General features: G+C 28.5%; 6 protein-coding genes across 20 annotated transcripts in view; 4 read left to right on the forward strand and 2 right to left on the reverse strand.

Moving 5' to 3' along the window:
• Nucleotides 1-2135, forward strand: part of LOC124954118 (mitochondrial tRNA-specific 2-thiouridylase 1) — a 9623-nt gene extending 7488 nt beyond the window's left edge. The window contains exon 8 of the mRNA XM_047506545.1: nt 1740-2135. Coding sequence (XP_047362501.1) covers nt 1740-1775 — 36 coding nt within the window. The 3' untranslated portion in view covers nt 1776-2135. The remainder of the gene's footprint in view (nt 1-1739) is intronic.
• Nucleotides 1300-14491, reverse strand: LOC124954112 (multiple epidermal growth factor-like domains protein 8). 12 transcript variants are annotated; one of them, XM_047506514.1, is made up of 27 exons: nt 14343-14491; nt 13773-14254; nt 13620-13691; nt 12871-13183; nt 12583-12746; nt 12235-12512; nt 11925-12109; nt 11481-11838; nt 11108-11349; nt 10801-11034; nt 10405-10692; nt 10189-10326; nt 9864-10108; nt 9155-9772; nt 6068-8965; nt 5519-5943; nt 5109-5452; nt 4835-5040; nt 4482-4761; nt 4157-4388; nt 4059-4085; nt 3657-3972; nt 3404-3579; nt 3071-3324; nt 2934-2942; nt 2652-2839; nt 1300-2567 (listed from the first exon to the last, which is right to left on the reverse strand). In XM_047506514.1, the coding sequence occupies exons 4-27, from the start codon at nt 13073-13075 to the stop codon at nt 1713-1715; spliced, it is 9165 nt and encodes a 3054-aa protein (XP_047362470.1). In that variant the 5' UTR covers nt 13076-13183; nt 13620-13691; nt 13773-14254; nt 14343-14491; the 3' UTR covers nt 1300-1712. The 12 variants fall into 12 exon arrangements, with proteins under 12 accessions (XP_047362470.1, XP_047362474.1, XP_047362471.1 ...); XM_047506518.1 differs by having other exon boundaries at nt 12871-13096; nt 13773-13803; nt 13897-14372; XM_047506515.1 differs by having other exon boundaries at nt 13773-13803; nt 13897-14372.
• A 20-nt stretch (nt 14492-14511) lies between these two features.
• On the forward strand, nt 14512-16043 carry LOC124954119 (eukaryotic translation initiation factor 3 subunit K). Of its 2 annotated transcripts, XM_047506548.1 has the most exons (5): nt 14512-14712; nt 14798-14902; nt 15010-15229; nt 15315-15534; nt 15783-16043. In XM_047506548.1, exons 2-5 carry the CDS (start codon nt 14850-14852, stop codon nt 15938-15940), a joined length of 651 nt encoding a protein of 216 aa, XP_047362504.1. In that variant the 5' UTR covers nt 14512-14712; nt 14798-14849; the 3' UTR covers nt 15941-16043. The 2 variants fall into 2 exon arrangements, with proteins under 2 accessions (XP_047362504.1, XP_047362502.1); XM_047506546.1 differs by having other exon boundaries at nt 14513-14902.
• A 157-nt stretch (nt 16044-16200) lies between these two features.
• On the forward strand, nt 16201-20492 carry LOC124954115 (GPI ethanolamine phosphate transferase 1). Of its 2 annotated transcripts, XM_047506536.1 has the most exons (8): nt 16201-16792; nt 16943-17163; nt 17238-17457; nt 17536-17821; nt 17955-18399; nt 18507-18843; nt 18920-19301; nt 19417-20492. In XM_047506536.1, the coding sequence occupies exons 1-8, from the start codon at nt 16506-16508 to the stop codon at nt 19831-19833; spliced, it is 2595 nt and encodes an 864-aa protein (XP_047362492.1). In that variant the 5' UTR covers nt 16201-16505; the 3' UTR covers nt 19834-20492. The 2 variants fall into 2 exon arrangements, with proteins under 2 accessions (XP_047362492.1, XP_047362493.1); XM_047506537.1 differs by lacking the exon at nt 17238-17457 and having other exon boundaries at nt 17640-17821.
• LOC124954116 (splicing factor 3B subunit 2) lies at nt 17640-23133 on the reverse strand. Of its 2 annotated transcripts, XM_047506539.1 has the most exons (4): nt 22918-23133; nt 20502-22640; nt 20310-20398; nt 17640-19803 (listed from the first exon to the last, which is right to left on the reverse strand). In XM_047506539.1, exons 1-3 carry the CDS (start codon nt 22939-22941, stop codon nt 20330-20332), a joined length of 2232 nt encoding a protein of 743 aa, XP_047362495.1. In that variant the 5' UTR covers nt 22942-23133; the 3' UTR covers nt 17640-19803; nt 20310-20329. The 2 variants fall into 2 exon arrangements, with proteins under 2 accessions (XP_047362495.1, XP_047362494.1); XM_047506538.1 differs by lacking the exon at nt 17640-19803 and having other exon boundaries at nt 20062-20398.
• A 280-nt stretch (nt 23134-23413) lies between these two features.
• LOC124954049 (crossover junction endonuclease MUS81) lies at nt 23414-25935 on the forward strand. Its single transcript, XM_047506305.1, has 8 exons — nt 23414-23966; nt 24043-24145; nt 24228-24360; nt 24443-24832; nt 24908-25121; nt 25203-25415; nt 25498-25611; nt 25680-25935. The coding sequence occupies exons 1-8, from the start codon at nt 23592-23594 to the stop codon at nt 25920-25922; spliced, it is 1785 nt and encodes a 594-aa protein (XP_047362261.1). The 5' UTR covers nt 23414-23591; the 3' UTR covers nt 25923-25935.
• Nucleotides 25936-25995: the final 60 nt, after the last annotated feature.

Genomic DNA, 25995 nt, shown 5'->3' on the forward strand with positions numbered 1-25995 from the left:
CAGATATATATATATATATATATATATATATATATATATATATATATATATGTTTATATTATTTGTTTGTTCATTTAATAATTAACGAAAGAGTATTATTTTTAATAACAAAGAGAGTAATTATTTTTGATATATTAGTCATATAGATATTGCAGATACTTAGCTATGCATATCTGTTCTACTGCCTCTTAGTAGTAGCTTTTCAGTTCTTATTAGCAATACAGCTAAAATAGTGTTAACATATTCATGTTTTATTTGTATATATTTTGATTAATATATAATCCTGACTTATTATTTTTAAATGGAGTTAGTGTTTTAGATTTTACATATTTTATCTTATCAATATTAATAAAAATGATGAATTTTTACATATGCTTTTTCATATTTGATTGTAGATCCTTAATAAAAATCTACAATTTTGTAGCTTTCACCATACAAAGTAATAATTTGTGAAAGTTGCATTTAAAATTACCTACATAGTAAAATTACTTACATAAATAAAATTACATTCTTTTCTGATTATATAAAAAAAAATTATGAAAATTATAAAAAATTTTTTTTGATTATATAATGTATGCCTTATTAATTGATATATATTTTTTACATTAAAATATTTTCTTCATAAAATCAGAAATATAGATGAGTTATTTTAATGTTAATCACGATAACTTACTCTGTGATTATAAATTATGATATACAAAGAATTTAACAAATTTTAATTATAATTTGGCACAGAAATTTTTATAAAGTATCTACATCTTCGCGTGCACAGTTTTATATCATGTGACTCAAATACTGGCTTAAATTCTACATTCATTACTACAGTAATGTGTACAGAATTAAAATTAATTAATATATTTGATTTAATAAGAAACAAACTAATCTTAAATATTTAAATTATTAACATAAGAAACAATTTTGAATATAAACAAAAAAATTATAATAGGAATTTAAATATAAGAATTCAATATGAATGTTGCTGTTTTTTACAATAACTTTGTTCATTCATTACAGTATTCAATTTACTTGTAAAGTAAAAAATAAAGTTCACAAATATTTGCATTGAAAGACATAATATAGTATGCAAATTTTCTAAACTGAATTTAAACATTTATGAATGTAAACAATGTGTTTCCACTTTTTTCATATTTTAATACTAAATGAGATCCATAATCGAATGACTTTCTTTGATTTATACCTTTTTATTCATTTATTGCAGACAGAATAACTTTTAATTATTCAATAAAAGTATATGCAGTAAAAAATGTAAAATTACGCAATACCAATTGACAAGGAGTATATGATTTAAGACGTATCACATAATGTAAAATGTATTTCTACAAAAAATGTTGAATATCAATTAATACATAATTATACAGTATTATATACAAACATACAGTCTCCGTTCGGAATGATGTGACAATATATTATATTCTAGTTTCTTCCCGCTCATGTATATATTTTTCATATATTATAATACAATATTAGAGTTCATTTGTTAAAGTAGATAATTATTAATGAATGCTCAAAATTATTTCTAATGAAAATATACATAAAATTACAAAAAAAAAAAAAAAAAAAAAAAAAAAATATACAGCGTTATAAAATGATGTATTTGAATCAGTTATAGAGATTTCCATAATATCAAAGAAAAATGATTTAAAAAAAATTAATTTACATACCATACAAACTGTAACCATACAAACCTGACTTTATGCATGACTGTTTCTACGCCTTAGGAACACTCTGCTATTAACCGGATAGACCCTGGTTAGAAGTATTAATGAGCTACCGAGAGCTAATTTAACAGGAGCTTGTTGCCCACCAGGTAGTTTGATGAATACTGTAGCTACAGCCGCAACACCATCATTAGTTGGTTCTACTGCAACTGGTCTGACATCATTGTGAAAACTTATAGCTCTATTACGTCTATTCTTGCGTTGTGGTGAACTTGGACTACAATTATTCCCATCTCGATCGTAAAGAATAGTAACTGTAGCAAATGGCCTCTTAGCCATATGTAACATTTCGACGACATGTCTTCTCCGCGCTCTACGTACATCAGCTGCCTGTTTAGTTTTCCATGCTACAACACAAGCAGCTAAGAAAAGAAAGAAACAAGAAAAAAAAACCGAGAAAAAAACAAAAAGATCAATATGTAATTGATCTTGTCTAAAAAAGATCATTCCATATGCAGCTCTATTATTAGCATCTGGATTATATGTATCGATCGCTCTCAGTGCAATATGAAATTTAGTCTGGCCAAGTTCATGTTTATCTTGTGGTAGAGTTAGCACTAATCGATTCGTCAGATTCCTGATTATTAAAAATGTATTTCTTTTTTCGATCGTCATGAATGTAGCCAAGCTTTCTGCATAACGTTCTATTACTATATAATGAAGTTGACTCCAATTTAGTTCTGCAGTGCTATTATTATTTGCAAAAGGGGAAGAATTACGTGAATGAAATTCCACAATCCTGATTTTACTGTGTTGTGGATCTTCTAACCATGTATCATGGGGATCTTTGCATTTATATATACATTTAAATCTGCTATCCAGTTCAACCTAAAGTAAAAATAATATCTTTCTTATAATAATTTAAATATAAAACTATAACATATTTAATCCAAAATATAAAAATGGACTTACATCTTGATAACCTGTCGAAGAATTTAATGTTACAACGAATGAGTCATCGCGAGGACTTAAAAAAAGATCCAAGGCACCTTGCGTAACATCAACCATCACTCTAATATCTACATTCATAAATCGAGGTTGTACCATATAAAAAACAGTTTGTCCAGGATTCAATGGTTTTGGTTTCATCTTGCACTCATCTAAAATTTATTAATATACATTTTACGATAATATACATCTTACGAAAAGGGTGGCAATACGAAATATGTAATTCATAATTGGAGGTGTACGAACCATACAATCCTCCAGAGAGAACAGAAAGTTGCAACAAGAATAATACTTGATCAAAGTTTAAATGTAGAACGCGATAAAAAGTATAAAATGTAAATAGTATATTAAAACAATGGTAAATATGGTCAAAATAAACTTACCTATTAATTTGGAGTCAAAGCACATTTTATTATCAACTGTAACAGTTTTATAACATTGATGACCCATAGTTGGTGTTCCTGCATAGTTTTCTCTACACTTACTGCATTGAACCATCCAACATGGTGTACCACCCATATTTGTAGCTTTCATAGGACCACTAGTGCAAGATGGTTCACTCTCTGTATTATTGCCACAATTACATTTTTCACCGGTCACTGGGTCACAAGTGAATCCATGACCATGACATTCACAACTATATCGAATATCCAAATAAATTATATTTTTCATTTACAATGTTATATATATTTATATTATTTTTGCAAAATACTCACGGACGACAAATATCACGTAAATCTTCTGTTCCTCTGAAATAACCCACCATACATTCTCCGCATTTATCACCTTTTGTATTATTTCCACAATTTACACATTTAGCTTTTGCTATAGGACCCTCTACCAATTGTCTTTTCAATAATTCTATGGACATTTTGTCAACAGAATTAGGATCCTAAAAAAATTTTATTTTTATTATATAAAATAGGTGCAATTTTTATCTATCAATTTCCATATCTATATAAATATTACCGGAACAGTCATGCTTTCATTAATACATATACGTGTGTGTCCATTACAATATTCCAAGCATGGTATACATTGTCCATTGTCTGCAGGATTTCCAACATATAAAGGCAAGCATTTACTGCATTGAGGTCCCATTGTATTATTATGGCACTCTAAACATACATCTAATTTATCTGGTCCTGCACAATTACTATGACCATTGCATTGACATTGAATGGAGCAATTAGCACCCACATAGCCAAAATCACAACGACAAATATTTGGTTCAACACATGTACCTCGTACGCAACCTTGCATACACGTTGGTACACAAATTTTCCTGGAAATATAATATTACATCTTAAAATCTTATTCATGTTGAAATAAATTATTTGTGATTAAAAAAAAGAAATATGTGACATTTACCTTCCAGATTCATTAAATGACCATGTACTGTAAAAAAAAGAATAATTTCATATAATATACATATAATAATATCATACTTCAAAGAAAAAAGAACTTACGTTTCTGTTTTATATCCATCTCCACACATGCATTCAAATCCTTCATCCAAGTCAAAACATTTTTCACTTTTTGGTGAACATGTATGATGGCCATTTAAACATTCATTCTCCATTGGGCAGCGCACATAATGCCAAGAAAATGGTGATTTCACCAGAAAATTAGATAAAGTCATTGTAACACTGTCCTGAGGTACAAACTCTAAGCGATGTGGAAATAAAGTAGTTAAAATTGCTGTAATAATGAAAACAAAACTATAACAATAACATGCAGTAGTTCTTTCATAAAACTTTCACAATTTTATTTATTTTCAAAAAATCGCCTTACGTGGCTCAGTATGAGAGAACTGTTCATAATAAATCATTTCACAAGTTCCACCTGCTGGATGTTCTGTAGGTGCTTTCAAAGATCCTTCTGTACAAATACCCTGTCCAGTTATATTAGCAGAATCCATAGAACACCAACCACAATGGGAATGTTTTAAACATGTACTACATTGTGTAAAGACTGAACATGGTTCTGGACAATGATCTATATCTGAATTACGTAATACTAATCCACATACTCCACCAGCACAATAAAGTGGTTGATATGACGGTGAAATACACTGTAAATTTTCAATAAGTATTACTCATATTTAATATTTATACAATATTAATTACGTTATATATGATACAAACTTCATTAAGTTGTGTAGACCATCTACATTGTTGCCAACCTCCTTCAGCTCCTGTTCCTTTTAGACAACTTCTACAGTCTTTGTGTTCAGCACATCTTTTTTCACATTGAGTACTACTCATTTTTATACTTGATCTTTCGAAAATATCTTCTGGTACACAATTCCAATCATATATAGGTTCACCTGTTACTTTCACACCTAACTCAGCTAAAAAAATGATACTGTAACAATAATTATGATCACAATGAAATAATAGGTAATATCATACTACTTACAAGTTTTTAGAACTTGTCTTGTCCATACACAGTTTCCAAGAGTATTACATTTTTCGCAATCACTAGCTGAACATTGCAATTCTCCACATTGCTTAACGTCATCTATTGATATTTGTCTGACATTGCACTTGTTTTGTTCATCACAAATTTTTTCATGTGGTATACATTTACCATGTGGACAATTTGTGCACCATTTACAAATAGGTTCATTATTTTTATAATATGGCCATTCAGCTAAACATTCTGCACAAGTTTTAAAGTTCTGACATTTTCTACTAGTCATCCAATCAGAATTGCAAAATACTCCATTCGACCTTTGTGCTTGAGTCACATTAATATCACATCTAAAATAAATAAATGACATCAAATTTATTGTAATAAATCATATTTCTTTATAAGAAAAAACTTACTTATCGCCTCTATTAAGTGATACTTCATTGGAAAAACAAAAAGAAGCATTATTTCCTACAATTGTAGTAACAGAACAGAAGGAACAACCAAAATATTTTCTACATGCAATTTTATTTGTCCAAAGATTGCATAAGTCTTCAGGTATATTGATTAAAGTAACATGACTTTTAATACCACCATCAAAACCACCAACAACATATATAGCATTTGATTCTGGATCTGCATGTGTCATAGCATGTGCATATGATGGTGGTGGTGGATTACCAATTATTTCCATATCATTTGTAATTAATCGAATCCACAAATTGCATGAATACTTATATGCTATTAAAGAATCAGAAGTATTGCGAGGATTCTGTCGACCACCAAATATTACCATATATTCTTCAGTTGTAACAGCTGAATGAAGAAATCTAGCTTGAGGCTGTAATAAACGGTAAAAGATATTTTATAACTATTAAGTCCTTTAAAATTTTATGATTATATATATATATATATATATATATATATATATATATATAGATTTTAATAATATAATAAATACTAACTAAGCTGCTGCCATCAGTGAAATCATCCTCAAATGGTGGTAATACAGACCATCTACGACTTCTATAATTTAAAGCATAAAGCTTATTTGAAATAAATGTCTTATTAATAACATAGGTACAACCACCAAATACATAAAAACTATCAGATTTACTATGATATACCGTTGAATGCCCATAAATTACTAAAGGACCATTTCCATTTGTACTTATCGTATCCCAAGATTCCGTTTCTAAATTAAATTCCCATACAGTATCTAGATATCCATATTTTGGACTAAATCCACCAATTAATAATAAACTTTCTGATTCCCCATCTCTACGTAAAGTTAATGTATGTCCTGCTAAAGGTAGTGGTTCCTTTTTCAGTTCATTTTGCACAATTTGACTCCACCTTTGATTTTGAAGACTAAATTTCCAAAAATCATCTAATGTATTATTGGATAAGCCTGGAATATCTTTTTCTTTCATAGATAATCCACCATATACATATATCTGTTGTCTACTATGAACTATTTCAGCAGCATGAAAATATCTGCCTTGAGGCATTGACGCTTCTGATGTAGAGTCCACAGTTACAGGTATCCATGTATTATTCTTAGTATCAAAAAGTCTAATATCGTTCAATGGCCCATGACTGAGAGAATATCCACCAAACATCCAAAGACTACCCCTTCTATCAGCAACTAAGCTATGTCCAAAACGTGGTAAGGTTTTTCTTAAATGATCTAAATGATCAGCAAGATATTCTGAATTAAATAATTCTGTGAAAACCAGTTGATGTTCTTTAATCTTAATCGAACAATCATTTCCACCAAAACCAGATGAACAAACGCAACGGCCATATCCTTTATCACAGATTCCTTGTTTTCTTGATGAAGTACAATTATTTGGACATAATTCAATAGTACAATCAATGCCAACGAAACCAGCTTTACACAAACAATTATTATTTCTACAGACTCGATTTTTAGGACAATTGTCACATGTCATTACAATATAGCTTGCATTAAATCCTTCAATTTCATCTAATTGTTTGTAGTGAACAGTGAGAAATCCAGATCTAGCTTCTACTGTTACAGGATAATCTGTACTTTCTGTGCAATAAACTCCAACCAATTGATTTTGATGATTACTGGAAGATGAAACAAATTCAGGAAGACCATCATATACATAGACACTGTTCTCTTGACAACTGATATTGATATCATCTTGTATTGTAAATTGAATTACACTTTGTATACCAGAAGTTGTTGTATTAGGCGAGAGATCGCTATTTGGACTAACAATCCATAAACATTCCCTTGTTAACGATTCGCCAAAATGAGTTTCCCATGGTGACATTTGTGAATGTCTACTACCAAGGCCTTGTTTACCTTTTCCTTCTCCATTTAACATTCCTCTAGACATACAACCATAATAACACATTCCTCCATTTTTTGGATCGCCATAATATCCTTTTTTACATCTTTGACACATATCACCTTCTGTATTATCGCGACAGAAACAAATGCCAGTTTGTCGATCGCAAATATCCAAATCTTTATCTCCATGTTCATTGCAGTTACACTTTTTACAGCCCATTATTGTTGTGGCATTGCCATAACTACCCGCTTTACATTCTTCACAATATCTACCAATGGTCCAATTTTGACATTCATCACATATACCTGGTCCTTGAAGACAAGTGGAATGATTATAGCAACCACAATTTGTTCTGCAATCTGGACCAGTCCATCCCAGATTGCATTCACATTTATAATCAGGTGCTTCACTGCAATATCCATTAATACATTTTTCATAACATGTTTTTGTACAATTTTCTTTGCCATCGCCATTAAAACCTCGTTTACACTGGCAACTATAACTACCATGTGTATTTGTACAAACTGCATTAGGATGACAATCATGTAGACCTAAATCACATTCGTCAACATCGGGACATTGAGCATATGCCCATCCTGACTCATCAGCTTCAAGAGTAGTGTTTAGATATTCATTCATAATTAAACTACAATTGACATGAGCTCGATTAAAATCTCCTTGTACACAAACTCCCATAATTGGATTTTCTAAACTATAACACCAGCCACAACTCAATGAATGTAAACAGCTAGAACAATTTGTATGCCGGCTACAACTTTTACATTGATCATTACTTGTCAATGATGAACCAGATCTGGATGTCACTCCCATTAAACCTGCTTGATCCATCCATTCTCTACACAAACCGAATTGATACTCTGACGTATATACAGAGAATGAAAAACATTCTTGTGTTGCTTCACACCACACACATCTTCCACGTTCATCCAAACATTGTGTACAATTTGATCTCTGTCTGCAAGGTATTGGGCATTGATCTATGCTAACAACAGCATTAGGTAATCTACCTATTCTTGCACATCGAGCTTCCTCTGTCCACCATTCGCATAAGTTGCTACCAACACATGATTCACACGAAATATAATTGGAACAATTTGAGCAAGCTGATGGGGTGATTGTTAAATAATGCCATTCACGAATCGGATCGCCATTTTCATCTATTTCTACATCAGTTGCACAACTTTCTGTTTCATTAATAGAACGTGAAAGACATTTATTAGTGATATCACACCAACCGCATGAAGAATCTATCAAACAATGAAGACAATTTTTGTACTGATTACAAGATCCATTTTGATATGGTTCAAGATATTCGAAAGTAAAAACTTTTGGATTTTCCATTTTTTTACTATGTGTAATTTCCATCTTACTAGCATATGCATAACTTGTTGTAACCATTCTTTTTGATTCAAAATCAAGAAGATAACGTCCAGATTGCAATATCATTTGTTGTCCATCTGGCCATTTAGTAGGAATGCATTGTGATGTTTCAGCGGTTAAATTTGCAACTAATTCCTAAAAATATTAAAAATTTAAGGTATATTAATTATACATATTCCTAACACACACATATATATATATATACATATATATATATATACATACATACATATATATATATATATATATATATATATATATATATATATATATATATATGCATTATATATAAAAATAAATATTATATATGTATATTTAATTTACCAATTTTTGTGAATCATCATTTCGTGATACATGAAGTGTTGCGCTATTATAACTAACACATATTTTTAAATGTTCAATCGTGCTGTGCCAAAAGTATGGTGGTAATCTCAAGAAACCTGTTAATCTAGCAATCATCTCTCCACCTAAAGCTGATTCTGTTTTTGCTCCTTGCATCGATGGCACATTGAAATCAACCGTAGTCGCATTGACTATTGTTACAGAATCAGGTTGACTAAAATTAACTGGAGGCTTATATTTTAAAAATGTTAAACCTGGTCTTTTGTCCATTTCCCGACATTCTGCGACCTGTGTAATTTCTGTTCCCTTTGATCCCCACCAACCTGGTATTTGTGAAGGAGTATCATCTCGAAGTCCACAAACTCCATAATTATCATCCTTATGATGGCATCGTGCATTCTGAACGCACCATGTACAAGTTCCAAGATTTAATTTATTAGAAACTGAATTTCTACCACGAGAAGTTTTACCCCAACCACCACCAGGTTGTCCATGTGTTAAACAAGAATGACAATCGCCCAAAGCAGGACAAACGCCAGGACAACGTGTAGTTTGAAGATTCGTCGTACAATTGCTACCAATCGTTCTTCCGTAACATATCTAAAAGTTTAGATTCAAAATATAAATAATAAATCTAAAAATAATTTAAATTATCATTGAAAGAATAAAATAATAAATTTGTATGATATACTTCGTCCGCGGAGCACCATCCACATTCTGGATTTGCAGCACATTCCATCAAACTTTTATGCCTTGCACAAATCTGTTCTGGTTCTATATTATCATTATCTCCTGGTGCAAGCATTGGCGGTAAAGTATAAGCAAGCAAATCTGCATTTACATTACCATGATAACCACCAACTAATAATAATGTATTTCCATTACGTACGTCTGAAGCATGCGCAAAGACTCCTTGTTGCTTAGGATAACGTGAATCTGTGTATTTACAATTGATATAATATATACAAAATAGAATATATAAACTCTTTTCATTTTTTAAATTAAATAAATTATACCTTTATCATTTAATCCTAAAACATCATGGCTAACCCAAGTATGACAACCTAAATGATAAAGATACATTTGATTGTCATAACAAATTTCTTCTTTGTTGTGTCTATGAGAATATCCACCAAATACAACCAAATAATTACCTGCAATAATAAAATACTTTAAATATAATGTTGAAAAGTATTAATTTAGAAAAACCGCAGTTTTTTGAAATTTATTACCGATTATATTACATGTATGAAACGCACGCTCTCTAGGGACATAAGTATCTCGTAAATGTGCTCTTGGATAATGAATTTCAGACCAAACTTTTCTATCCAATTGGAAAACAAACATTCTATCTGAAAGTTTACTGAAACGTGCTACGCTAGCTACAACTCCACCATAAACAAGTAAAGAATTAGTAGCGCTGTGATAGACAGTTGAATGAGCAACAACACGAACATCTAATTCTTTTCCACCACGAGGACGTACTTTTTGCCATTTTTCGATCATTAATGTAGAATCAGCTACAAGCAAGTTGATTAGAATTATTTTACACCTTTCTGGTAATTTAATAAATACATAATAAATCATACATAATAATACATAAATAATACATAATACAATAAACTTACAAAAGTTCAATCTAATTTTGTATAAGCTAGATGAAAATTCTCCATCCACTGTACTACCGCCAAACAGATAAATATAGTCATTTACCAATGTAAGAGTATGTCTTGTAAGTCGAGGTGGATGGAATGTAGAATTTCTAGCGCGTAATGTCCAAATACGCATATTAACATTATAATGCCAAAGTTCATTTGACAGAGACCCATCCTCTATTTTACCGCCATAAATGACAAAACCTCCTGCAACAAAAAAATTGATTCTTCATTTTTATAAATAATTAATTAAATTAATAAATTTCGTGTAATAACTAACCTTCATATCTGCATGCAGCATGGCCATATCGTGGACTTGGCTTCAGTTCTTCAGTTTGTTTTTCAGTATCTCTATATGCTTCGTCAGTTGTTAAATTGACATCTTCAAATTCTTGTATAAATACGTTTTCTTCTGTGGTTTCATTTGTACTTTGTCTTTCTATGTTTGCATCATCATTCTGTTCTATTCTAGAGATATGATGTTTTTTATATAAATTTATATTCTCAAAATCTCTGCGATACCTTTGGTAAAATATGAATAAATAAATAAATAAATAAATAAATAAATTAATTAATTAATTAATTAATTAATTAATTAATTAATGTATGATATAGCTAAAATACAAACATATAATATTAACGTATCATTTTACCTTTCTGATATACTTTGTGAATATCTAGATCGTAAGTGACCTGAATGTGATTTTACAAAATCATTATTTCTTCTAATTTTAACTGTACTTGTACCAATTCTGCTTACATTGCCTTCTTGATTACTCTTTTCACGTTCTCTGTGATTAGAATTATTATTAAACTTATCCCACTTATATGTCCCTGCTTCAGAAGCTGCACGATCGTATAGACTTAATGTATTATTTTCAATACTTTTAAATAATTGCAAAATAAGTGATTTTTTAGAGAGACCATATTGTTCTTCTGCATCTGCGCCTATTCGTGCTAATTCGTGCGCAATAAGCATAGGATCTAAATATTCCATAGATGATGCTCCCTCTGTGAATAAAAAGAACATATTACAGTGTTATAATATAGAATAATAATCAGCATAATAAAAATAATAGTTCGATATTAGTATTTACCCAGTATTATACCATATTCATTTTCCCACTGGCTAGTATTAAAACGATAAACTTCTAAATTACCAAGTATAAAATTTAAATCATAGCCACCAAATATATATAAAGAATCAGTTTCCTTTACATAAACTGCTGTATGAGCTGCACGTGGTCTTAAACCTCCTTCCGAATGTGATAGCCAATGCCATCTATATAACAGAAAACATTAATCTATAGATTAATATATATAAAACATCATTTAGATATAATAAACATCGTTTAGATATAAATAACAAATTTATAAATTATTTATATATTAAATTTAAATATAAACCTGTTTCCTTCTGGATGAGTTGAATGCAATGAACAAGATTGTCCAGAATAATTATTATGACATTCACAACGTTTGTTTTTGCATATTCCATTATGATTACAATTATCTGGACATAAAGCTCTAGAGCAGTCTTTACCACCCCAATCATTTTCACAAAAACAGGTATTATTAATACATTTTCCATGATTTGTACAATTGTTAGGACAATCCATAACTGAAAATTCAGCATGAAATCCATCCAAAACATAATTTGTATCGCTATATAATAGTATTAACATCTAAAATACCAATAAATTGTTAATAAAGAATAAATTTTTTCTGTTTAAATTTTATTTCTAATTTACCTACATAACCAGATGATGATGTTACTTGTTGTGGTTCTGTTTTGCCACTAAAACTACCCAAAAGTGGAGAATGAAAAGAATCTCCATCGTAAACGAAAACGTAATCGTAACTACATTCTGTACCCATTGTACGAAAACTAAGTGTAATGAATTGATAACTGTTGTTTGCTAAAAAATAATGCATAATTGTTACTATATATACAAAATAAATGAGAATTAATATCTATTACTTAAAAGTATTATTAATAACATTAATATATAAATAAGTATCAATATAATTATTTGTTAATACCTTTAATAAGCCATTCACAATGAGAATCTTGAGTATAATTTGAGCCTAAAGGACCATCACTAATTATTCCCCAAGATTCTGTGAATACCTTCCGTGTTTTATCACATGGGACTTGTTTTGGAGGTACTTGGGGAATTGAGTCGAAACCCCATATCAAGCAACTCCATGTTATAATACATATTATAGTGGTAGTGATCCACTCCATCACAGTTCATTCACCTCGCTACTGGTGAATAACATAATAATCATGATCCACATTAATTTAATATTGCACTTTGTAATTAATTATATAGTTTTTATATAACAATACTGTCTGCAAGAAAATAATACATTATAAAAATATTTATTTTAGCTAATTATACAAGAGATAAATTTTTTCTATATATAGAAACTACTAAAAAATGATTTTATGATATTTTTGCTAATATTCATAATGAATCGGCATTTAATCAAGTAAATAAATAATTATTATAGAAGTATTGCAGTTGTAATGTATTAAAAAAAACAATATTCCATAAGTATATATAACAAATACATAAATTTTAAGTAATGTTTTTAGGCATATTGTATAAGTCTAATACAATGTCCTACTTATAAATAACATATATAACTGTTAATTACATATAATATTGCAATAAATTAAATATTAAATTTAATATATAATCTATTGACGTATTTTATTTTAAAGAGAAAAAGGGAGAGGAGAGAGAGAGAGAGAGAATATACATATTATAAAATAAAATACTTACTATAGCAACATTATTATATGTATTATGATCATCCACATGATGCAGAAAATGCGTTTGTTTAATTCATCTAACCTGCAATTATGAAAATATAAATCAAATTTAATTTGAAACATGGAATAATATTTGATATAAAAATAAATGATGTATACTTACTCTGGTAATATAGAAGTATATTAATGAGATTCTATGAGATAAAAAAGAATACGTAAGAATCTTTTAATTGCAAATATTATAATCGAGCCAAAATATTATTTATATATATGTACACAAAACATACTGGTAAATTTCTTCTTCATTGATCAGCCATTTTTCCTTTATGTTAATTTATTTAAAATGATATATTTTATTTTTATTACAATGATATTTACTTTTTCTAATTGATTTTGAAAGTAATATATATACATAAAAGCACACTTGTCAATATAACTGCTTTATTTTCATACACTTCTGTCGGCACCATCACTATTTGCTATCATGGCCTCGCCTGTCATCTCCTGTTGACACTTGTACTCTTTTTTAACCTTCCTCGACAGTGTCTAAATTGTACAAATTGCTCATTGAATAAGGATATAGATGCACTTTCATGTATTTTACAGTGAAAAAGTAGGAACAGTAGTACACCTAACGTTTTTTATCTAGATAATACATAAACGAAAGAAAAATTTCATTTATGCACACAATTTTTTTCTCCCTAATCCTAATATCAAACGAAAATTTTCGTACCATAGAACTATTCCATAAAACTGTAGAACTATCAAATTGTTTAAATAATTGTAATCATTATTTACAAATATTCCCTAGATTCTTTATAGGCATTTATATAAGGAATAAATATGGCGATGATGTAGTTTCTTTCTTTTTAATTTTACGAAGTTTACTACTGTATTACATTGATTATTTTTCAGAATTTTTATCATCATATAATCGATATAATTTATATAAAAATTAACTTTTTTAATTGTTTTATTATCATGATTAAACAGGAATAGTAAATTATACACATGTATCGATAAAACGTTATTCGATGGATAAAATTAGTTCATAATTATGCCTGTAGTTAGCGATTCAATCGGAGAGCAATAATAAATATAAGGTTACCTTGGCATACTTGTAATATACTAACTAAAGTAATTCGCAATTTAATTAAATCGCTGAGTTGATCTAAATCCAATTAACAGGAAACGTGGTGAACGTGTGTCTATTGTACACTTAAAAATATATTTACTAAAAATGGCTGAAGCAATGAGACAAACTGTAGCTGGGATGCTTAAAGGCATTGAAAGGTAGAAATAATTATTAAAAATTATATATCTTTGTAATCGATGTATCTGTTTATAGTCATATTTTGTGTGAGACTCAAAGTAATGTTGAACAATTTATTTTTATTTAGATATAATCCAGATAATCTGACAACTTTAGAAAAGTACGTTGAGATTCAATCAAGAGAAAATGTTTATGATTTGGAAGCTAATTTGGCTGTTTTGAAATTATATCAATTGAATCCACATCGTTTTAATATGGATATAACCTGCCAAATATTACTTAAAGCATTAACTAATCTTCCGCACACTGATTTTGTATTATGTAAATGTCTTTTGAACGAATCGATTGTTAGTTTTTAATATTTTTTAACTGATTGTAATAATATTTTATCAAGTTGATTTTATTAAGTTAATGTATTAATATTCTTTACAGATGCAAGAAAAACCGATTAATCAAATCATGTATTTAGGAGATATATTAGAACAATGTGATTTTGAACAATTTTGGGATCAAATCTTGTTAATGTCTGATTTATGTGACAGAATTGTTGGATTCCAAGATTCTATAAGGAAGTTTGTTTGCCATGTCGTAGGAATAACTTTTCAGACAATAGATAAAGGACTTCTTGTACAACTTTTAGGTGGAGTAGATGGTTAGTTTCATTCGATTTAATAATTTTACTAAAATTTTACTAATAAAATTTATTAATATTTATATATAAAAATTTCTAAATATTAATGTAATAATTATGCATTTTATTCAAATTTGATATTTTATATTTTGCGTTTTTATCCTAATATCAGCAAAATGTTAATTAAATTTAAAAAAAAATATAAACTTGATAAGTCTACATGATGAATTGTTAAGGTCAGCTAACAATGAACACATTTTTTGTTATAGATACCACATTAAAGCATTGGGTAAAAAAGTATGGTTGGAAAGATGAAAGCAAATCAATTATTTTTATTGCTAATCAAGATGAAAATATAAAAACGAAGAACATTACTGAAAAAATTGATTTTGAAAATGTTGCAGGATTAATGGCTGCTTGTTTATGAAATTATTAATAAGTAAAAGTAATTTTGTAATATGACTGCTGCATTTAATTCATGAACCTTTTTTTTTTGAACAATATAAATATATTGATCTAAACAATATTATTATTATTTATTCAAACATATATACATATATATATATATATGTGTGTGTACATTAAATATACACGTGTGTGTGTATGTGGTACATTAAATATACACGTGTGTGTGTGTGTGTGTGTGTGTATGTGTGTACATTAAATATACACAATTCCCGCTAATACATTTATAGTTTGTGTACCACCCTAAAATCAAAACAAATCAATGAAAATAGCACTTTAAGCGCAAGTTTTCTTATCACATGAGCACTCCAATTAAACTGTTTCGTCGCTCGAATGTCGAAGTTTTAACCTTAAAACTACAATACTATAAAAATTGTATTAGATTATAACTACTATCTAAATATTAAAATGGGAGAAAATAGGATAATTAAGTATTTAATTATATGAAACATAGCAATGAAATTTTAATAAATAATATATATATATAAATATTCTAAATCAGTCGTGTACCTAATAAGTAATAAAATATGTTAAAATTTTGTTTATTTAATATTTTTGAATATAAACAACGAAATAAAAGAGCCTATCCATATGCTTATAATAAATATGACACATATCTATTTGTTTTGTGGACATTGATAATACATTTTGTGTTTTTATGGGGTGTTTTGGATATAAATTTTCATTCACCGATTATACAAGGATTACCAGTTGTACCAGGTTTAAAAAATGCACCCGCGAAAAGATTAATTTTACTTGTAGCTGATGGTTTAAGATATCGTACATTTAGAAAAAATATTCCTCCATATCTAAAGTAAATATTTTATACATATGCATTAATATATATTTTTATATGTTTAATATAGTTTATATATATATTGTATATAAAATAAGTTTATATAAATTAGTTTTGTGATCATAGAATTGTCTATATATAATAATCATATTTATTATTACAAATTAGGAATGTCACCCAATATAAAGGTGTTTGGGGTATTTCACATACTCGTGTTCCTACAGAATCAAGACCAGGTAATATTGCAATTGCTGCAGGACTTTATGAAGATCCAAGTGCAATTTTCAAAGGATGGAAAGAAAATCCTATAGATTTTGATTCTGTCTTCAATCAAAGTCAATCAACATGGGCATGGGGCAGTCCTGATATTATTCCTTTATTTACAAAAGGTAATCTAAATTTAAGAGATCTAATTAACTAATATATTCTTGTCTAATAATTATTTAATATTATTCATAATTAGCTAATAAAGGAAATATATATGGTGAAAGTTATCCTTCTGAGTGGCAAGATTTTGATAACTTACAAAATGATATATTACGTCTAGATTCATGGGTATTCGATAAATATTTAGAATGGCTTGAAAAAAAATCACATACAGTGAAACACATGGGTGGTATTATTTTTTTTCTTCATCTTCTTGGTTGTGATACTATAGGTCATTCGCATAAACCTCAATCAAGGTATATTACAAACAAAATACAATTAAAAGGATTAAGTAACATAAATATAGTATAATTAACTGATATATTTTAATTCAGAAAATATATTGAAAATATGAACTATATTGATCAGAGAATAGAAGAAATTGTACAAAAAACAGAACAATTTTTTAATGATAAAAGTACAGCATACATTTTCACAGCTGATCATGGAATGACTGATTGGGGTTCACATGGAAGTGGATCTACTGATGAAACAGAGACACCACTAATTGCTTGGGGTGCAGGTGTAAGTTCCACTGGAACACGTTATGATCTGGATCAGGCAGATATAACTCCTTTAATATCAACACTTATAGGCACACCTATTCCAACTAACAATGAAGTAAGTGCTACAGCTATTCTGTATTAAATTTTTATTTTCGAGCTATTTCTAGAAATATTACTTATTAAATCACTTAAAGTATGAATATTTTTTATAAATTTTTATATAGAATATTTTTATATATTATTACTAGGGTGTATTACGAAAACGCTACTTGAGAAATAATGATACATATAATGCACAAGCTTTACTTAATAATTTAAGACAATTATCATATCAAGTAACAGAGAATCGTATACTTAGTTGTGGAAGTAGTAATGATTTTATGGATTGGCGAGAACTTACACTTAACAAACATATTTGGGAAATTAATGAATATATTAATAAAGGAAAGATGGTAAACGGAATTACAGAAGCAGAAGAAGCAATAAAATTAGCCAAAGAATATCTATATTATTACAAACAATATCAAAGAAATTATTTTTTAATGTATATGACATTTATGTGGAGTGGTTGGATAATATTTTTATTCCTCAAGATAGTTGGAATACCACGCGAAGAAATTAAATCTTCATTATTACTATTAGTCAATATAATATTTTTAAGCTCATTGATTGTATTAATTATCAGATATACAGGTATGATATATATAATATACTATCTAAATTATTTAAAATATATTTTCAATACTAATTATATAAAAATAAGATAGAAATGTTTTTTTTTAATTCCTGTTATTTTTCAGGAAGTAGTGGCTATAACTTAAGACAGTTATCATATGGATTATTTACTGTCATTTCTCTCTGGTTAGCAGGTATAAATTTAATTAAATTTGTTCCTAAATTAAGGAAACAAAATATTAAAAAATTCCTAATAGAAATAGGAGGAACTATTTTTTTGTTATTTATAATGTTCATGGGTTTAACGTATAGAGCTGCTCTTAGCGCAGGAATGTTGTTCATTATTATAATGCAAAAAGTAATATTGAACAAGACACATAATATGTTGTTATGTTCAGGGTTGATTTTGGCCATGTATCCTTTATTGCCAATAGTAGAACCCTATCCTCGGATTTATATAGTGTAAGTTATAGATTGTAAATATTTTGACATTTCCATATTTATAAATTGTTATTAATTGCTATTTTTTCCATTTTAGTTCAATTGGTATATGTATTATGATATGCAAGGTTGCTTTAAGGCATCAACTAAAATATAAAAAGGCAATTGAGATAGTGAGATTAATAATAACAGGGCTGGTATATTTAAAATTAATAGATGGCCGATATTGGATTTCTTGGATAATTTTAGCAAGTGCACCATTATTTATTTGGACTTACACTGTAAATCCAAAAGATAGAATAGAAGGAATCACAATTGGTCTTTTCTGTCCTCTTTCCTTATTATCTGCATCTTATGAACCTTTCTTTTTTTTAACACTTGCAATACATTTACTGCATTGGCCTTTATCTATCAAAGATTTTGATAAAACTACTGATAATATTTTAAGTACCAAAGATTTCACTAAAGCATCATTCTTTGTATCCTTTTTTTTAATTGTTTAAAAACTTTCAGATATATTTCATGGTACATAAAATACTTTAATGTAATTAAGTTAATGAGCTTTCTATTATATTCCTTAATTTTGAAATTTAGATGTTATATACATTATTATGTTTTTTCGGAACAGGAAACATGGCAAGCATAAGCTCATTTGATCCTGTTTGGACACAACATTTTATTACTGTTTTTTCTCCATTTATTATGAGTTCACTTATACTTTTTAAGCTAACTATTCCTTTAATATTGATAGGGTGTGCAAGTCATATTCTTGGATCAAGAAGAGCTTTTTTAGCAGTCCTTTTTCTAGGAGATTGTTTGTCTTTACCTCTTATGTATAATGTTAATCCATATGGTAGTTGGTTAGAGATTGGTAGTGCTATTAGTAGATTTACTATAGCAATAACTTTACCATGTATTTTATTAGTTCTTCATTATCTTTCTTATCCTTTAATGAGGTTTAATTTAAATCAATTTGAATATCTATTGTCAGAAAAAAAACATATTGTATAAATGTATAAAATATTTTAGAAGAGAGTATTTCATATAATTTAATTTAACTATAATGTTGATATTAGAAACTTTGTTATACAATTGAATTCTAATTATGAAGTATTAATGTTTAAAATATCATATCCTCTATAAAACATAATTTAGTTAAATAAGTACAAATATGTTTCATAGTTGTTTACTGATTTATGATATATTTCATACAGTACTCAATATGTAATGTTTCCAATGAATATATTCACACTTTTTATTAAAAGTTAAATCTGTATTAAATGTCGATATAGTTTATACAAAGAATTATTGTATGCTTTATTATAATTAAAACATAAATTTTAATTTATTAATTTATAGATGATGAAATAAAATTGTTGAACATTTATAAATTCAAGTCTGTCTTTTGATATAGTAATATTTTATTTAAAATCTAAAGTTTTTTTTTACTTAAATAATATTTGTTAATTCTTTAGTACAACACTTACTCTGAAATCTAATAAAATGTTTAAAATTTAAATTCTTTATATTTTTTAGAAGCTTTTGTATCTTGTGTTTGCTGTCGTTTACGTTTACTCTGTAAATAGAATAATAGATTAACAATCAAATGTACATAATATTATAGATCATCATTTGTAATAAGACACAAAATAAATATAATCTGTGTAACAAATACAAACCTTTTGTCTTTGTACATGATCTTGAAGCATATCAGATAAATCTTCCCTCCTAAGGTGAGCTTGTCGTGATCTCATGGTTTCCTCATATCTCGATGCCATTGCTTCAGAATCAAGATCTAATTCACTAGGATCTAATGCCAATTCAACGGCACCATCTTTTTCTGTTCTTGCATCAGATGTTGTCCCACTGATACCACGTCGTGCGGCAATGACAGAGGGTGGTGCTTGACCCCCTGCTGCACCTGTCATATCATACACATGTGTACTTCCCATCATACTTGCACCTAGACCTTCTGTTCTACGTTCTTGTAAAACTGTATACAATGCAGGAGTATCTCCACCTTCCATTTCACTCTCAATTTTCTTCTTTCTCAATTCTATTGTTTCTGGTGTCTCTAATCCAGCTGGAATAGATGTAATACCACTTGGTGTTATCAATCCTTCTGCACCAGGTGTAACCAATCCACTTGCATCCCCATCTCCATCTTTTCCATCTGCTTCTCCATCTCCACCTTCCTCTGCATCTTCATCTTCTTCTTCATCTCCAGATGATTCAGATTCGGGTTCACCCCACATACCTCTATCTACTTCTTCATCTAGAGCATCACCACCTGGTGTACGAGATACACCAAAAACATCTCCATATAAAGGTCTACCTGTTTCATCAACAGGTGGTTTTCCCCAACCTCCAGCATGATATCCAAAGGCACACCCTTCTGGGATCGGAGCATTTAAGCCTGGTATTTTAAGATTAGGATAACTTGGTGGTGGACCATAACGCTGCATAGCAATTAGCCATGGTGGTGGTACTTTATGACAATTCGGCCCTACAGGCATTCCTAATGCTGTGCGTAATTCATCAGACAATTCACCAGGCTTTTTTTCTTTAAGTCTAGTTTCAAATTCTTTACCTTCATAGTAAAGATCACCATGAATTGTCATACGTGGTTTCGTTTGCCACTTAAAAAATGCATCATGAAGTTTTTGATAATCAATATCAATTTTACCTAATTTAGGTCTTGCTCTCTCACGCATTTTTGCTTTTAAAGTACGAGTGTCATCACGTTCTTGCAAACTTGCTCTCATTTCCGTGATTCCAGTACGTTTTATAAAATCAGGTAAATCAAAAGGAGGCTTTTCAATACCTCGTTTTCCTTGTAGGTATTTTCTTTTAAAACACCAATGTCTTGGTACAGGTACGGTATTACGATGTGCCTTAAGTTGTACAAGAAGCTTGGGATCTCTGGCAGTGACATCATGCATTTCTACAACATCAGGCCTACCTACAAGCTGTTTTAATTCAGCAACACTTAGTCGCGTTAATCTCTTGAGTTTTCGTTTAGATAATCGTGGAGCACCATTTTCTCCGGTACCTTGTTGTTGTTGTTGTTGACCTACATCGTCATCAAAGTCATCCAGAGGTGGTATTTTACTGGGTACATTACCCGTAGTTTGCATATTGGTAACAGGAGGATACTGACCAATTGGTTCACCCTTATCTCCTGCATCATTAGAACGAGGTTCTGGTTCAGTTAATTTAAATGCTTCAAATACTCTGGCAAATTGACGATACATTGGTTCCAAGTCATTTATACTGGGGATTTCTTGAATATATTCTATCTCTGGTAGATCTTCTTTCGATTTATTATCTTCTATTTGGTCTTGCTTTTTCTCTAATTCTTTCTTTTCATTTGTATTCTTCTTCCTCTTCTTCTTTTTTTTCTTTTTACTTTTAGTTGTCTTTGAATCAACTTTTTCAATCGTCGTTTCTGGTTCCAATATATCTTCTAATTGAGGAACATCTTCCCCTGTAGATTCATCATTAGTGGATTTTCCTAAAGAGACCATATCATTCGGATCACCACCTACTTCCTTAGCTCTTTCTGTTTTAAAAGCTAAAGCTTGTTCTAAAGCGGCTGGAAGTTTAACTGTATCATTGTCTCCTTCTCTTATTGTATCCTCTACAGCATTTTGATGTTGTAATTCTGTTGGTGGTGTTACTTTCAAGCTTAATAAACTAGGTAGCGTTTTTGGTGGTTCCATCATATTTGGAGAATGATGATTAGATGCCATACCCATCATAGGTGGCATTGGATGGGACATCTGCTGAATATCCATTCTATGTTGTGTAGCTTGATTCTATTTTTAAAAACATATATTTTATTAATCTTTATTATATTGAAGTTAAATAGCCATCAACTGATCTATAAACAAGTAATTATAATTGCCAACAATATTATCTCAATATTTCAATCTATATTTGTATAAAGATATTTATAATAATATAAAGCGGAACAGTATTCTAATCCTTTAACAGTCTCATCTGTTTTTTCAGTAATTAAACAAAAAAAAATTGGAAGCCTATTGTTTTGAATATTAAAAATGCATATGAACATAATAAAATGCTGATACTAACCTCATTTCCCGGTATATTTTCCATATCAAAAATTGTTTAAACAAGTGTGTATTAAACACTGTAGATACATAAATTGTATTTAATTTATTATCATTTATCAAATACTTATATTTTAAGCCACTTACGCGGCACTTTTAATTCAATGCTCTTTTACGGTTTTATCAGCTTCTATTGCTTCTACCAGCTTTAACATACAATCACACATAATCATATCAACCAATCTAAAACCAATCTAAATGCAACACAGAATCTCAAGTATTGACCAATCAAATAACTTTTTTATTGAGTAAAGTTTACATGTACAATTGTATTTTAATTATTATGATCTTATAATTACAACCACAATATAATTTACAATTATTAGAGATATTAGAGATTTTAATAATAATTATGCTATATATAACAACATTTAACATTAATATTATTTGAAAATAGTATGTTTGGGCAATTTCCAAGATTATTGATTACAATTTTGTGTTGAACTATTGGTAATCCTGATTTTCTTATTTAAACTCAATCGAATTGCAATTGGCGCGTTTAAAGCACTTTTAAGAATAATAGGATTCAATTTATAAAATGAATAAATAAATTAATAACTTTAATATTAATTTCATAGATAATTTAATATATACATGTTAAAGTATAATATAAATAATATAGAATAATTATTAAATATGAAAAGGATCAAGGTTACAATAAATAAACCGAATCCATTGTTTGAGCTCTGGCTGGAAGAATGGAAAAAAAAAGCAATATCTCAAAAATCTGATTTGCAACATCATTTTACAAAAGCTTTGAATACTTTAAGAAGATATCCATTACCATTAGATTCTGGAAAAGATTGTATAATATTAAAACATTTTGGCTTAAAATTATGTACAATGCTAGACAAAAGACTCGAAGAACATAAAGTGCATCAAAAAGAAATGGAGCGTACAAATAATGTTTGCAAGTGTGATAGTTGCTGTCGTAGTGAATTCATTCTTTCATCAAGAGAGAAACGTATAGAAATGTATGAAGAAGAAATTAAAAAATATATAATAAGGCAAGTAAGTCATAACATTTTTATAAAGATTCATTTACAAAAATTTACTGTAATTTGCAAGAATTTGTTTGTAATTTAAGACAGAAGCAACATCTAAAAAGTCTTCTTTGTCGTCATGGAATTTTGCTTGTTATGCCATATTATTAACGTTATACAATAAAGAAGGAGATTCAAGTTATTCTGGTAAGCTTTTGTCATTTATCTATATAATATGTGTAATAATAGTATTAAGTTATTTATTTATGAAGATGCATTTCTAAATTAGAATTATTGTATAAATCTAAACAATTATACAATACATCACTAAAATCATTGGATCCAGATTTATATGATGGGAAATCATCAATTTCTATATTAATTGCTAGCAAATTAATACGGTTAAAGCAGTTTCCTATTAGGTATGTTTAATAAATCTCTATGTGATAACATATTTATATTAATAGGTAATTTCAAAAAATAATATATATTTTGTTTGTAAAGGTGTCATTTAACTAAACAAGGGATACATTTAGCTATAAAAATAAAACAAATTTTTAATTTGAAAAACTATAATAAACACTTACTCCAACTTTATTTTAAAAAACTGAAAAATTCTTTACCAACACAAAACTATGATTATGTTACGGATAAGATCTATGTTAAAGGAGGAAGTATTCCTAAATTCAGTAATGAAAAATATATAATTGAAAATGAGGAAAATAAGGAAAAATCTCCTTTATTTAATTATTTAAAAACATCTGATCAACAAAATACAATAAAACTATCATCAAATGTGGTAGATATTATGTTAAATGGAACTCAAGATGAAATAAAATTAAGACCAAATTCTTTTGACATAGTTTTATTGGTAGATACTAAAGAGACTTGTGGGTAAGTAAGTGTAAATAATAATTCAAGTTATGTATACTTAAAAAGATATATAATATTTATACATTATTAAAATAGTGGAAAAACAAAACCTCAACATGATGCAACGTTGATTGAATTAAAACAATTAGGAATATTATTTGAAATACGTCATTTAAGAATTGGCGACTTTACCTGGATTGCTAAATGTAAATATACTAAGAAAGAATTAGTTTTACCATATATAGTAGAAAGAAAACGATTAGATGATTTAAGTGCAAGTATTAAAGATGGACGATTTCATGAGCAAAAGGTACAAATTAACTTATGAAAATAAATCTATAATACTATAATTTTTTTTTATAACATAAATTTTTTTAATAAAATGTTATAGTTTCGTTTAAAACAATCTGGAATACAAAATCTTTTGTATATAGTAGAAGATCACGATAAGATTATACGAACTGGAATTCCACTTTCAACGCTACTACAAGCATCTGTTAATTCATTGGTACAAGATAATTTTATTGTCAAGTATACAGATAGTCATCAAGATTCAATGTCATATTTGGCAACTTTAACAAGTATTTTATGTAAACTTTATGCTGTATGTATATTATGTTATAATCAATTAATTACGGTAATGTATACAAATATTTTTTTATTTACTTATATTTAATATATTTCAGAAAAAGTATTTAATAGAATGTAAAAAAGAGAATCTTCTACCAACAAACATTTCCAGCAATTCTATTTCAGTAATGAAATTTGAAGAATTTAATAAAGCTGCATCTAAATTGAAAGTATGTATATAATTATTATATAAATAATATAAAATAATGTAAACATTTTAAATCCTTCTTTTTTACAGAATTTTAATGTACGACAAATGTTTGTTCGTCAATTATTACAGTTGAAAGGCATGTCAGTAGACAAAGCATTAGCAATTGTCGAATGTTATCCTACACCACTCATATTAATTAACGCGCTGCATAAATCTAATTGTGGAAAAACATTAATAGCAAATATACAATATGGACAACAAAAACGACAAATTGGACCAGCTATTAGCAAAACTGTTTATTTATTTTATACACAACAAGAATTGAAATAATTACATTGCAGAAGAACTTTATTATTCTTATTGAGAAAGGAAAAATAATGCAATTTTTAAGAAAAATACACAA

The sequence above is a fragment of the Vespa velutina genome, chromosome 14, assembly GCF_912470025.1.
Source record: "Vespa velutina chromosome 14, iVesVel2.1, whole genome shotgun sequence".
NCBI classification, from domain to species: Eukaryota; Metazoa; Arthropoda; class Insecta; order Hymenoptera; family Vespidae; genus Vespa; species Vespa velutina.

What these genes read in the sequence shown, in the direction of transcription:
- LOC124954112 (XM_047506514.1), bottom strand. Translation starts at nt 13,075, where the DNA reads ATGGAGTGGATCACTACCACTATAATATGTATTATAACATGGAGTTGC. An exon ending in TGAATATGGTATAATACTGG is followed by an intron (nt 11,839 to 11,924) that starts GTAAATACTAAT and finishes TTTTATTCACAG; the next exon opens with AGGGAGCATCATCTATGGAA. An exon ending in CAAAATTAGATTGAACTTTT is followed by an intron (nt 10,693 to 10,800) that starts GTAAGTTTATTG and finishes ACTTGCTTGTAG; the next exon opens with CTGATTCTACATTAATGATC.
- LOC124954119 (XM_047506548.1), top strand. Translation starts at nt 14,850, where the DNA reads ATGGCTGAAGCAATGAGACAAACTGTAGCTGGGATGCTTAAAGGCATT. An exon ending in ATGCTTAAAGGCATTGAAAG is followed by an intron (nt 14,903 to 15,009) that starts GTAGAAATAATT and finishes ATTTTTATTTAG; the next exon opens with ATATAATCCAGATAATCTGA. An exon ending in GTCTTTTGAACGAATCGATT is followed by an intron (nt 15,230 to 15,314) that starts GTTAGTTTTTAA and finishes TATTCTTTACAG; the next exon opens with ATGCAAGAAAAACCGATTAA.
- LOC124954115 (XM_047506536.1), top strand. Translation starts at nt 16,506, where the DNA reads ATGTTAAAATTTTGTTTATTTAATATTTTTGAATATAAACAACGAAAT. An exon ending in TATTCCTTTATTTACAAAAG is followed by an intron (nt 17,164 to 17,237) that starts GTAATCTAAATT and finishes ATTCATAATTAG; the next exon opens with CTAATAAAGGAAATATATAT. An exon ending in TCACTAAAGCATCATTCTTT is followed by an intron (nt 19,302 to 19,416) that starts GTATCCTTTTTT and finishes TTTGAAATTTAG; the next exon opens with ATGTTATATACATTATTATG.
- LOC124954116 (XM_047506539.1), bottom strand. Translation starts at nt 22,941, where the DNA reads ATGGAAAATATACCGGGAAATGAG. An exon ending in AAAATATACCGGGAAATGAG is followed by an intron (nt 22,641 to 22,917) that starts GTTAGTATCAGC and finishes TTTTAAAAATAG; the next exon opens with AATCAAGCTACACAACATAG. An exon ending in ATCATGTACAAAGACAAAAG is followed by an intron (nt 20,399 to 20,501) that starts GTTTGTATTTGT and finishes TTCTATTTACAG; the next exon opens with AGTAAACGTAAACGACAGCA.
- LOC124954049 (XM_047506305.1), top strand. Translation starts at nt 23,592, where the DNA reads ATGAAAAGGATCAAGGTTACAATAAATAAACCGAATCCATTGTTTGAG. An exon ending in AAAAATATATAATAAGGCAA is followed by an intron (nt 23,967 to 24,042) that starts GTAAGTCATAAC and finishes TTGTAATTTAAG; the next exon opens with ACAGAAGCAACATCTAAAAA. An exon ending in TTAAAGCAGTTTCCTATTAG is followed by an intron (nt 24,361 to 24,442) that starts GTATGTTTAATA and finishes TTGTTTGTAAAG; the next exon opens with GTGTCATTTAACTAAACAAG.